The sequence below is a fragment of the Bombus vosnesenskii genome, unplaced genomic scaffold (assembly GCF_011952255.1).
Source record: "Bombus vosnesenskii isolate JDL3184/JDL3185 unplaced genomic scaffold, Bvos_JDL3184-5_v1.1 scf7180000013270, whole genome shotgun sequence".
Taxonomy (NCBI): domain Eukaryota; kingdom Metazoa; phylum Arthropoda; class Insecta; order Hymenoptera; family Apidae; genus Bombus; species Bombus vosnesenskii.
The window spans coordinates 149,116-163,512 of NW_022882928.1; the positions used below are offsets into that span (position 1 = coordinate 149,116).

Sequence of the window (14,397 nt, forward strand, 5' to 3'; positions counted from 1 at the left end):
TCGCTTTCTCGTTCAACGGCCATTAAAGCTCGCCTATTAAAAGTTATTTTCAGACACAGCCGCCGGTGGCTCGTTTCGCCAATTTTACGAGCCGATATTCCGTCTCTCGTGTTCCCCTTTTGTTCGTCCTCTAACTGGCTCGATGCTGCATCGTAAATTAATCGCTTGCAGTTTAACGATCGTCGAAGAAACAAACTGTACAAGTTTCGCGAACTGATTACCTATCGATACGATTATCCCTCGTGTATGTACAAAACTGCGTTATTTCGCATTGTGTTTGCAAACGGAGGACAAAGCAACGAATTGCACCGTTCGCGTAGTTATATTTGTAACAAAACTTGCTGGCAACGTAATTTCATATGATAGAGGAGCCGTTCTTCTAATTGCTGAAACCAGCATAATCGTGTGGCTGGCACGAAAAATTGATATTTCCGGCGAAGTTGAAAGCAGACGGGCGCGAAAGAGACGGGGATGCGTTTGTTCTCAGCGGAATTGTTTTTATTACCATTTTATTGAATTCCCCTTTGACGAGGCCGAGCCACCGACACAAAAGAAGCCAACGTTTCGATGATCGAATCGCTGCGGCCTTGTTACCACCGCAGATAGTCCCGCAGCACTTCCGCACGATCACAGTCGACCCATTGTCGAGGGACCACGTTCATCGATGAATTAGAACTTGCGTGAGAATAAACGGTCTCCGGACATAGCCCGCCCATGACGAAGGAATATTAAATTCAACGAATTTCCAATGGAATACTTTTTCCTGTATGTTTCCATGTGTGCTTTTTATCACTGGCAATTATTCGAAAGTCTTTTAAAAGCGTTATAAACCTATATATAAACGCAAAGCTGGAAGTAAAAGTTGAAAATGATGCAGGGTAAAACGAAGAGTAAAATATATTTATATGTCGGGTTTGTCAGGTTTGTTGGGTTGGCGCTGGTTCTTGTGCGAAATTCCAAAAGAAAGGCCCGTTATTCCTACATCTCCGACATATATAAAAATAATATTATAATCCGGTATAAACTCTTTGATTCTATCATTGCCATGGTTGCCAACAGGGTAGGAGACCTCGGAGTAATCATCGACTCCATTTGCAGACCATTTAGCACACGTCACCGCTATTTCTTCTAGAATGCTGGCTTTCATAAAGCGTAGCCATGATCACTTCGACATATATACTTCAACCTATATCTTAATCCTCCTCCTTCACGCTATGCCTCTGTCGTCTGGCTACCGCGTACGACCTGACAAAGAAACCAGCTAAAAGAAGCTTCAGTGCTTGTTTTTGACTTTCCTCGCTTATAAATCTAGCTGGTCCATAAATGTGCGTGACTATTCTTCTATCGTGGGAAAGTATAATTTACGTCCACTCGTTATCATTTACGAGGCGACTGATTTACGACGCTATCTGTCTATTCAAAATCAGAAATGGATTTGTTCCTATTCTTTGCTCTTACTCCACAAAATCCATCTCTTCCTTGTTTCATCCTCCGTTCTTCTCTTTCAGATTTCGCTACTTAGACGCAATATACGACTTAGGTAATTCCCAGTCTCGACTTCTTTTTTCGCTAGAATAGCAATCTGAGAAAGAAGATTCGCACAGGCTTAGCCAACCCATGCGGTTTCCAAAGATACTTTTTTTCGTTCAGCTTACTCGACGACTATCGTTCGATAGTCCAACCGAAAGACGAAACGATGAAGGTGCAACGATGGATCGTATTATTTCTCTTGCCACGACAAACAAGAACACTCGGATTGACAAAGTTGGGGTAATTTCGCGAAGTAACTGCAGAACTCGAACGTCCGTGGATCTCGATCTTCTCGAAAGATCCACTCGATCTGTTTGAACACGTAGCAGCGACGGAAGCGACGAAGTGGCGGCGTTACAACCATTTCCTATACAGCGGGTGGATACGTTCCACCCTTGCGGCTTACACCGGTCGAAGTCGAGTCAGAGAAGTTGGAAAACTGTTTCCGAAAGGATTTCCCGCGGTCCAAGAGTTTCAACGACTTGGAAGCAATTGTGCTCGCCCTTAATTGCTCGGCCTGCAATTCCAGATTTTACGGCCTTCGAAAGGTTCCACCAGGGGAAATTTAATCGAACATTTCGATCGGCCATCCGGAAAGTTTGGATCTTGAATATCTTGGCCGGGTCGTACAACTTGGGTCGATGCGTCTTTCCCAACAACGTCATCGATAAAATATCTTCGACGCGGTTAGGAATAGGGAAAAAATGAAGATAAACGAGCAGGAGAAACGTTTACGTTGTGCTTTAACGGGTCCGCGTGCCACTTCGACAGCGGAAAAATGATTCGCGACTCGTACTTGCGCGTTACCTATGCGCCACGATTTATCGATCTCCGTTTGCCAGAAGGAATAATTTTACATCGACGATAACGCGCCCTCAGAGTCGCCAGGACGATTTCGCTCGCTGTTCCCGCGATTCCAGCCATTCACTCGATGGCTTTTATTACTCGTCAATCGATTACAGGCGGAACGGTCGCTAACTTTGCCACGAAGAAGTTGTAATCTTTATCGCGACACAGATCCGGATCGATTCGCTCGATAAATCTTGTTACACGGTAATACTTGACAAAGTATTCGAACGTTTGTAGAAATTTCGTGAATATATAGCGTCACGCGTGTTGTACGAAAGATTTGTCGAATGAGAAATAAATTTGGAAACGATACGTACATAGTACGTGGAAGCTGGAAGATGTTCAACGCGCAAATTTAAACAGATAATTATCCTTTTCGTTATAGCGATAAGCGCGGCGATGAGACGGCGAATGTCCGTTTAATTTCGACGGAAGTAGCGGAAAATGTCGATGCTTGAAATTTTCGAGGTTTCTCGTAGAAATTAGGTACGCGTATAAAGTTTTGTACGGTCGCGTAAAGTTCTAAGGGGATTTGTGTCGTTGCGTCAAACAAATGTAATACGATGCTTCTAATTCCGCGTACAGAGACAAGTTTGCAGAATGTAGGTACACGGTTAAACAAGTAAACTTCATCTGATCGAGCCAATATTAATCTACCTCTGTGTTGTTGCGTGTACAGTGAGATAGCAGCAGATGTAACCGCCAAACGAACATTTACATAGAAACACCTATGCTAAAATCATTTACAACTATTCAGTTTATATTCGAGCACGACATGTACATTCTACGAATGAACGATGAATAGACTGGCTTCTACGTTTTATCGAAGGTACCAGAAGTTGAGAATTAAATGAGCAGACCGTATTTAATTTGGACAGAAAATCGTAATTTCCATTAACGTTGATTTTAACTGTAATAAAGTTTCGTAACAGAAAGTTGAAAATGTATTTCAATTCCGAATGATTATATATACGTACATTTCTAGATTTAAAAAATCACGAAGAGTCCTCGAAACGTACTGTGTACAACGATATACCGCGATCACGAGTACCAAATGAGCAATAACGAGAGAAGTTGCGGGTATTCGAGCGAGTCTTCAATATCTGAACGAGCATAAATGCTTAATAAGTCAGCATCGGTTTAATTAATTAGCCCTGATGAAGAGTGCATCGTGTTTAGCGTTGTCTGGTCGAAGCAGCGCGTATAATTGAAAGGAACGCGTGCTCGTAGCTATGCCGCTTTCATCGCGCCGCTACTGCAACTAATTAGCCACTGTGTAGCGGTTAGGTTTCACGGTGCGCCTAATGCGTTTACGTGCATACGCTCGCGTTTCTATACTTCGCGCGCAACCAGTCAATCGCTGTAGAAATTCGAGAAAACTGTTAATTTCGAATTTCAGAAAACCACCACCGACAAAACAGCGATATATACTTATCACTTTTATTAATCGAGCGTCACAGCAATGGCGTGATTCGATCCATTGCTATTTTTCATCGAATAACGTTTTGCATTTATTGTTATACGAAATTCGTTCGACTCGAGCAACTTCTACTTGAATCGACTTGCCAAGGTAGATGCAAATTTTCGAAACCTTTGCTTACACTGCCGTAATTTGACAGAATTGACAGAAGGGATGATCCGAAGTATCGAAGACGGAGAATTCGTGGAAACGTAGGCGGCTCCTAAATCTTCGACGTTTTAAATGTCGAAAGAAGGTGAAAATCGCGCGAAGCGGGGTAAACGCGGACGGTGACCATTGGGGAAAATCACAGCGGCTCTGTTGCCCAAGGTTTCAGGAAGCTTGCAAATGCGCGTATTCCTAAAATAGAAAAGATCAGTCCGAGTTCCGCAGGTTCTCAAGCAACGTTCGCGTTTAATCTCGTAATCCTGTTAGGACGCGGCAGCACAAGGCCGTCCGCGTCCGTTCAAAGGCTGGCTACACGCTATAACCCTTTAACTGCTTCAAAGAATCGCTAGGAAAGCATGCGTATTTGCAAAGCTTAGCGATGAGGACTCGCACCGAATTTTTCTGCCAAAAGTTAATCTACCTCGCTAGACGGGAAACGACGAAAACCACGGGATACGAAAGACGATAAATCGCTTAGCAGACGGCGTGGCTGCGCCTTGAACCTCTCGTCTCGAACGATCGTTAATCGATTTCCTTTCTCCTCGCTGGTCGTGCCCGTTTTTCCATTATTAATCTCGTTCCACCTTACGCCGATAAATCGCTCTACTTGTTACGTTTGAGCACCTTTTTAATACGCTTCGTCGGTGACTTCCTCGACCACGACTATTCTCCGGAATCGTTCGATTATTTTCTTCCTTTCAACGCCCGCCCCCTCCCCCCGCTCTGCCACCTTTCACCCCTTAACTGAAGAAGAGGTGGTGGTCGGTTTCATCCGTCGTTTGTCTTCTCTCGTTTCGTCCTCTCATTTTCTCCTCCTGTTCCGTCGATCGACCATTTATCCCCTCTCTCCTTCATTTATTTCTCGATTTAACGTTGTTCCGCGATTCTCATTAAACGCGACGATTAAAAAGAGAACGGAGTGACCGTGACCCGGCGGTAGAACGAGAGGGTGAAATCAGGGAGCGGCGGAGATTCCGGCGTTTCGCAATTACGGCCACACTGCCGGCTCGCTTCACGGAAATTCGAGATACCACGACCGAAACGACGTTGTAAGGATATCCGCAGAGAGGGGAGGGAAAAAATAAGGCAATCTCAGGTCGACTGCAAACGAACCCACCGCTAAGTCGACGGAGATTCTGTTTAACCGTTGGATTAGGTCGTCTCGGCATATTTTCCACTCTTTTATTATTTTCTCCCTCCTCTCATCTAACTTCTAAATATATTTCTCGTTGCCTATCTTTCCTTCGAATCGCGATATCCTTGTGAGAAAATTCTTCGTTTCCTGACATTCGCTGATATTCCATTGCGCTCGCCTCGACGAATCATAGCGGAATTGTTCGTTTTTACGGAGAGATTCCCTGGATGGACTGGCACGTGTTTCGAAAGGATGATAAATAGAAGCGTTTGTGGGTCGTGTCGAGGCTGGATGCTAGGTTGCTGACATTTCTAACGCGATTAAACGCGTTACGACCATTGCTCGTAAATAAGGGAGATTAAACATTGCCGCGAATGTTCTCCACGGCATGAGAGCTTTGTTTCGGAAGCTTATTGTACTTAATAGTCGTTCTTCTCTACACGTGCTTTAATATTTAGCCCAACAGTAGCTCTCAAATGCGTGTATATAAAATATTTGGAAATTTTGCTAACGTCATACTGAGGCACGGCCGTCATAATCATGTTGGTAAAGTTTCTAATGAATTTGAAAATACTCATGGAAGTTACAAGTTGTTTATCGCACACATATTAGTTTGTTCCAAAAGTTTCTTTCGTTTCATAAGGAAATAATCGATGCACAACATTTTTCGTTTTACATCATTTTATCGAGTTGTGTATAATAATAGAAATAAAGGAAAATTAATTATTTCTTATAAAACGAAAGAAACTTTTGAGACAACCTGATATATTCGACGAATATTAATATATCTCGTGAACGATCATCGTACTAATTCTTCTGCGTAGAATTTTGTCGCGAATAGCTTTCGTCATCAACGATAAATGATTGGAATCGTGGGCATTTTCGAGATTACGAGAGACTCGATCGAGCGTAGTTCGATTGGCAAGGCAAAAACGAGTCTAATTTCCCGAAGTGATTAAAGTCAGGATCAATGGAACGGAAGAATCGCATCGTTACGTTCTACGGTTGGAAACCTTCGAAACGTAGCTTCGTAGTCGCGGATGTGTAGCGAGTGGAAGGGAAAAACCAGGGACGACGTTGCCAGAGACATCGCAAAAACGTGACAATTTTTGGAAACCGATTTCCACGAACGTCGATACGACACGTCCCTGCGCGTAAATTCGCGTTTACCTCGAAAAACATCGAACGACCGTCCCGTGCCTTTCGCAAGGTTCTTCCACGAACACGCCATTTATAAATCGCGCGACGTTTGAGCAGCACGAGCCAGCGTATGGTTAATAAACGAGCAGGCGAATCAATAACGTGATACGCGCGAACGATGAATGCGATGTAGTTAGGATGACAGTGGCATAATTAAAAGAACGATATTCGCGCGTAATCAGGCGACGAACCAGCGACCAGCTGTACACGCGTCAGTCTGTGCGCATTATTTTGTCGCCGCGACACTTGCCATTTCAGCCGCTTTGCGCGAAAGCCCACGCTGGTATTTTTCTCCTGTAGAATCGTTGATGACTGGCGCTCGACCACGCAGCTTTGCTATTTTTCCAAAATAAACGCGTCGCGACGCTTCTGCCCGTGAAACTCCGTGACCCACGAACGAGAAACAACCGCCTGCAAAAGGACGCTCGACTTTATGAAACGTCGAAAGGGCGGCGAAGCCAGCGATTCGTGAACGATCAAACGATCGGTCGTCTTTACATGATAAACGTCGTACGGTGTTTGAGAACGGCTCTTTCATCGAGAAAACTTCATATAGCGTGGACAATTTTTTCTTATCTAATTCTTGTCTCCTTCCAAGTCAGGATCTTCTATCTTAAGCAAAGCTCTGTTCAAATCTGTAAATATAAATTCTTCATTAGAATACTATTCGTTAGATAAGGTAACATACAGATAGAAGTCTACAATCTTTGTCGACGTTTTACGGTCAATGCTCCTTTCTTCAAAATGTCATTTTAAAGTTCGCCGACGTAGCAGACGCTCTACCACAGACTCTAATATCGCTTCTTGTTTAACTGTTCCAATTACCATATTACCATCACACCCACGTGCTACCTATGGACGTTGCAAGGTGTCTGAAATGTGAGCAACTGTAGGTGAAAAAAGTAAACACAACAGCATAAATAAATATAAATAAGTATAATAACCGGACGAGGTCAGTGTGAGCAGTGTCCCATGACATTTTCGCAATCAGGAAGCCGTTCTTTTTCACCGTTCTTTTTCGAAACGAAACAGCGAATCGAAGCACGGGAAAGGCAAGAGCGAAGGCTCGTTGGTAATCAATATCGAAGCGGATAATTCCCGGTCGTGGCCGCCGCGACATCGAAAAACACTCGAGGACATACGAGGAAATTGAATCCCGAGCCGAAAACCCGAGATATCAGATTTGTCGAGGTTTTTACACGGTGCAGGCTTTCCGACGGGATAAGAAGCTTCTTCGAGGGAGCTTGTTCGACGATGGTAACGCGAGAGCATGCTAAAAGCCGCCAAGAATGGAATAATATTCCACTCGGAAAACGCTGCGTCTTTCGTAGGCCACCAACGTGAGCGTGAGTCTGTGCGCGTGTGTGTGTTAGAAAGGTATTGGGAAAAAGTGGAAATTCCATGAAATCCCTGGCGGAAATAACTGACAAAGGCAGACCTGTCTATCAAAGCAGGCCTTGACACGGGCGAGACCATCCGTGTTGAAAGTTTGTTGCACCGTTTTTCAATACCGCAAACTTTCTCCGACGGTTAACCTTTGAAATTAACGGTATTCCTGGTCACGGTAAGAGTTTATTTGTAAAAATAGTGAAACGCAACCGTCGATTAGAGAGCCGACGCGTTCTCGCATAATACGACTGACGCAGTAACGATAAGGACCAGAGCTTTGCAAGTTTGTACCATTCGTCGAGAAGAGTAGAATGTTTCTAATAAACGTAGAGACGCTGAAATCAATCCTTTCGACGTTGAAATTTTACTTCGCCGTAACGTAAGATTCTGGAGACATTAGTTTGCTGGACTTGTCTTTGTAACGATACGCGAAGAATCTATTCGTCAACCATAAACTATGTGACAGTTTTACGACAGAGAATAGAACATGTACGACGCATGGAAAGAGCCCCTGAGAAAATACCGCGGATGTCAGTCTTATACCGAAATTGGATGGAAGACGTCGAATGTCATTTGCAAACGCGAAAGCACACAGAAATTTGTTTGATGGATTGGTTTTAAAAGCTGTGCCGATCGCACGTGTTTTATTCTTCTTTCAGAGAATTATAGACTCGTAAAATCTCGCCTTTCTTTTTCTGACACCCTATGTAACGATATAACGATTAGGTGGAAGTTTTCTAAGAAAAAATCCAGAGACACTTTAACCGGAAGAAGGCTGCGGACGACGTATAATCGATGTTCGCGCGCGAACGTCGACGTAACGCGACGCGTGTCATTAACCATCGCGTCACGGTGACAAGATGACAAGAAAAATATTGCCTTTTAAACAAAGGAAGACAGAGCAAGGATTGAATAACCGGTGGAACACGCGAGAATCCGAAGAATTTCATCTCAACTGAGAGGATATGCGATGTTCGAGAGATGAAAGTGGCGAGAAATTGAAGGCTCGTGACCCCGGCCACGTTCAACGGATGAAGAACGGATAAAACGGCGACGACAGGTCGAGCAATAGCGAGACACACGCTTCAAAAAGGAACGTAACATCGATTCCCCTTCACGAGAATTATCCCGAGGGAGACGAGAAGATCGCAAACTTCCTGTCGATACCTGTAAACCGCTTCCGTAACGACCCAACGACCACTCTCCTTTTCCGATTTCTATTTCTTCAATTACTGAGAAATATTATTTCTTCAAGTCGTAACTAGATCGCGTTTTTTATTGCGTTTTTGAATTTTTACGCGTTTCTGATTAATTTCATGTTGCGAGAACCCGCAGGATACGTACGATATACGAAGGTTTGTAAAATAACCAAAGTGGAGCATTCGTCGTAATTTAATTAAAAAAAAAAAAAATGAAGTAAAAGACAGATTACTATGCAGGTTCCGTTTCTTTGGTTATTTTCACAGGAACGAGAAACTGCGTAAAAATCCGCAACCTAGTCCAGTTATAGGAGTCAAAGAGAAAGACAAGGATCGAGTTATTTGTATTAGGTTGTCTGGAAAATGTCTTTCTTTTACAGACACGTCTTTTACAACAACGTATCTTTATACAAACATGAAACCTAATCTGTCGAACGTTGTGATCTTTAGTTTGATAGAACAAAATGGATCGTACGTAATTCGATAAAATAATATGAAACGAAAAATGTTGAGCATCCATCATTTCCTTATGAAACGAAAGAAACTTTTCGGACGACCTAATACAAGTTTTTAACTCGTTCGAGATTGCCGACTCAAACGCCGAATCGGATGATTTCTCTTTTCAGTGGCCGAGAACTCGATGGTTCTCAGCAGAGTTAGAAGCTATTATCAGTTATTAGTAGACTGCAAATGTTAATGCAAACTTACAATTTTATGCAATTTTTCGTGACTATTAATTCATCGAATACAAATTATAACTGTAGAGATCACTCAAAGATTGTCACAAAGACAGTTTCGGCTAAATACGATAGGTTCGAATGTGAATAGAACGAAGAGCGAAGAATGGAAGAACCAGCCTTGTAGATATCGAATTAACAACTAACAATTAATTAATAATTAAGCAATTTAACACGTTAAGAAATGAATAATCAGTTTCCTAGTTCGCGTGCTCTCCGTACTCCGGGATGCTTTGTTCAATATTCCATCGAATATCTCTGGTCTTCGATCTCAAGAACTTCTATTTATGTGTACGATGTTGAAGAAGCTCTGAACAAGCATTCTGAAGCTACATCTGTCTGCTTGGATAAAAGCTTCTATGAAATCAAGAGAGCACGATTTAAAGGATGGGTCGAGCCTTTTATGGAAGCTCGCCGGAGTTTTCTGGAAAATGTCCAAGAAAAGCGTCTATAAAATCGCGACCTTATACGGCTTTTGTTTCCGTGTTTAACTTCGAACGATCCGATTATGTCTGTTATTAAATCTTACATTTCGTACGCAGAAACAAAAGCGATACATTTAAATACGATGATAATGCATCAAACACAATACACGAAAAGTACGATACATTTGTTAACTGGCATTTCTACCCTACTGAAACTTTTCGTGAAAAAAAAAAACGAAAAAATACCTTTAACTATAATCGTTGTCCCATTAATCTATTTTCTATCGAATCAAACTCGAAGCTATCGTTAAATTTCCCATCGAGAAATAAAACGAACACCAAAATTACGCTTTGTGAATTTCATCCGCGAAGAAAGAAACACAGGACAAAAATCCTAACGTTTATTTCTAAAATATCTTCGTCCTCTAAGATTTCCGTAGAAAGAGAAACGCGTGACGTAACGCAACGGCGGGATCGATACGACGATCTTTCGAACCGTATGCATTCTGCATGCCGATGATAAATGCGTTCGCTCTCGCGCGATACGTGGTTGATGTACACACGCGTACGAGCCGCTCGTATTTCACGTCGCGGAGGAAATGAGTTCGGTTGCATCGGAGCTCGTATTGAATTAAGGGATGAATGGACGAGCCGAATGGTATGTCGAAGAGGCGGTGAAAAAAAAAAGAAGAATGGCGCGAGACCCTTGGAATTCAATGGTCACGCGCGGATTTTCTTCATCCGGTGGACGTAACACGCGGCAGGAACGAGCCGGAATATTTACAACGGTCGTAAAAAGTGAGCCGATAGGAGTAACTTACGATGATGTAGCCTCCCCAGGTAAATTGCGGCAAATTCAGCAGTTACAAGGTATCGCTTAGGAAGACGTTGCTTACAGATTGGTACGTCAGATATTTTGCTAGTGATAAATTGCCCCGTTTCCATTCGAGCTTCCAGCTTTGCCTTAAGTTGCCTATCGATTTTGTTGGAAAACCATGCATTTTGCACATTCTCGAGCGTGCAACGTATCGAATCAAACGATATTTATTCATAGCAGACGCGTGGCCTCGTTCGGATACATTTTACTCGCTGTTAGAGCGTAGAGGCGAAATAAAGCAATAGTAAAAGTTCAAAAAGAAAGGAATATACGCTCGCCTGATATATACGGCATAAAATCGGTGCGCTCGAGGACGAACTAACGTAGCTAGAACAACGTGCTGCTATGCCAATGGCGGTACATATCAGTAGGATACTGCCACGTAAGTGATAATAGCCGGTATATGGTCAGACATTGGCGCGCGGAATTAGCATCGGAGTCTGGCGTGTTTTACACGGCTATGATTTATAAAACGGATCGCTCGTAAGGTCGTCTTTGCCTCCTGGTAATCAAGAAATTGATTTTCCTCGTGCTCTTAGCTGTCGTTTCTTGCCGTTCGATGTGTTCGCGATGAATAGAGAATGAAATTCGCTGTACAGCCCGCGTGAATTAACAAACGAGCAACGATCGCGTTTGAATTGAATTAACGTGGAAATCCAGACGAGTTCTTTTCTTTCTTTTTTTTTTTTTCTATATCTTCCTTCGTCTTCTTTACGCGGCGCCTGCGTCTCGATCGTATAACCGGCAACGGCAGGAATTTCCCGGAACTGTTGATCGAACTACTTGAGCAGCGAGGTGCGATGTGTTTTCAGCCGAGGCAGGGATTGCAGTGGCGGCGGAAATGAAGCAACCGGAGGAGCGCACTGCCGAAGAAAAAATGGCGTTGCTTGGGAAACCGAAACTGGGCGAGGTGTCCAGGGCGCAGATACGAATCAAAGAATCGAAGGAGTTCAAGAACACGGTGGATAAACTGGTGCAGAGAGCCAACGCTTCTATCCTGCTCGGTGAGTCGATACTTCTTCAGCTTGAAACTCTCTAAGACACTCCCTTGCAGCCCCTTGATCTCCAGCAACGCGAACGAATTCAAACGCCCCCTTTTCCATCCTCTCACGCACGTTCCTCCTAAGGGATTATTACATTTTCACCGTCGACATTCAGATCGCCTCCCCCTTGGTCGTCTCGAGGAACATTCCGCTCCGTAGTCGCCTATATTTTTATTTCTACGTAACTTTGGAAATTATCTTCTTATTCTGGCGTTTTAACGAGTCGGTGGGGTAGAATATTTAAAAGCTCGATACTCGCCTGCCCAATTTCCTCCGCCTCTCGCAGCGAGATCTCTTCCTTGATCACCAAGCATTTTATGATTTCAGCCGTTTCTTGTCTCTTGTTCGCCGCATTATCCGCCGCTCTGACTTCAAATTCTCCTTATTGCACCACTCGGGCGTATATTTTCTCGTGAACGAGCCCTGATTAAAGCAGGATAGGTTAAGAAACCGCTAACCTACCGCTCTTCCACTGAAAACGAACGAACAGAAGCGTGTTGCCAGACTGCGTCTAGTGAAAAATAATTACAGAGCAAGAACATCTATTTTTATGCTTGTTTTTCCCTTCAGACATCGCGTAGTTTCCTCTTCCTTATGATCCTTCTTTCCTATTTCACTTCCTTCCTTCGAAACTTGCCATCTATCTTGAATTTATTTTATACGCTACTTTAATTTACGCGAGCGACGAAACCATTGGTGGAAATCATTGCGAGTAATTATCTAGATATCCTATAGCTAATAGAAACCAATAATAACGAACGGGTTAATGGTGGCGAGAGGAAAGAATCGCCAACACGGTCTCCCGAGAAGATTCTTCCGCCAGCAGAATCAAACTACCGTAACCAATTGAGTTATCCACATGGTCGACGAAAACGGCTTCTCTGTGATCCTAATATTTGCACAGACTACCTGAACGGACAACCATACGAGATAGTAACCTCTCGTGTTCCTGATACTTTTATCTATCAATTAGATAAAACGTACGTCTGATATTTCAAGGATGTACGAAGGTACAAAAAGCACAAAATTCTCACGGACAGAGTTATGCTTAACACTAGAACTACCACACCAGTCAAATTGACTGGTTTTACAATTTTATTTTAAAATTTCTACTTCATGTTATATTTTTTCGCAACGATAACTAAAAGAATAATCTAATGAATTTTATTTTGCTTTTTATGTATTCAAACTGAAAATAATTTCGTATCGGGGCCACTTATACCAATACTAGTGAAAATGCCTGGTCTTTAAAAAATACGTAATAATAGAATATTTTTACGTTTATTGATTTATTACTTTCTTACAGAAGGAATTCCATGTTATGTAGTACATTTTTGGTATTATTAATCCATCTGGCTTGTCAAAGTGTAAAAGGGTCCTACAATCTGTTTATCGGACACCAATTAACCATTTTCCCCTTTTTGTACAACTTCCCACACGTTTTTTAAACTTTTACTGCGTATCATTCAGTATGACGATATCAATTATCAGGAAAATTCCGGATAGGTCCTAACGCTAGAAATACGACATCAGTCAAAATGATTGGTTCTACAATTTTATAAATGTGTCAATCTTCGTTTAGGTCGATCATGGTCCCAGATGGATTAATAATACCAAAAATGTACTACATAACATGGAATTTCTTCTGTGAGAAGGTAATAAATCAATAAATATAAAAATATTCTGTTATTATATATTTGTTAAATACCAGTCATTTTGACTGGTTTGGTAAAAAATAGCTTCGTGTTAACTATCGATAGTTCTTATGTTAAAATCATATGCAGATTAATTAGATACACGCTTTTATTTCGGCCAAATCTTCGTTTTTCCTGAACCAGTGATCACTATCGATCAACGGATGTTGGATCATTGTCACAAAATTGGAACATTGGAGAGTCCGACTAAGGCTAGTTCAAAAAGTAAAATGGTAACAAGTTTGCGTAATCCAGAAAGTTTGGTAGGAAGCTTACACGCGAGTTTAACTGGCAAAATAATAAAAGCGAAATATCTGCGTGTATATCAGAATTAAGCCGGTCTTCGTCGATCGAGAATTATTGTATAGACGTATTTTCAATCTGTTCTTACTCGATATTAATCCATGTAGTTCGTCGTAGACTAATCTATTTATTTAATTTGATTTCTCTACCGCCCCCTTCCATCCCCTTCCCTTTCTATTATTTATTAATTCGTAGCTATCGATATTGCCTGCACGCTCAGTCAACGTCATTCCTCTGTAAACAGATTTATATTTGTGCCCACGAATGAAAGGAAAAAGAAACGAGGAAATTCTCCGATATCCCAACGAAGTTAAAATACGCAGAAAGAGAGAAAGAGAGAGTTAAAACCGAGAGTACTGCGTGCGGAAACACGCGTACGCGCACTGAAT

The 14,397-nt window shown here is 42.3% G+C and overlaps 1 protein-coding gene across 1 annotated transcript in view; it reads left to right on the plus strand.

Annotated features, from left to right (window-relative positions):
• Nucleotides 1–14,397, plus strand: part of LOC117231110 (sodium/calcium exchanger 3) — a 121,792-nt gene that overhangs the window by 54,826 nt on the left and 52,569 nt on the right. The window contains exon 4 of the mRNA XM_033489208.1: nucleotides 11,781–11,972. Coding sequence (XP_033345099.1) covers nucleotides 11,781–11,972 — 192 coding nt within the window. The remainder of the gene's footprint in view (nucleotides 1–11,780; nucleotides 11,973–14,397) is intronic.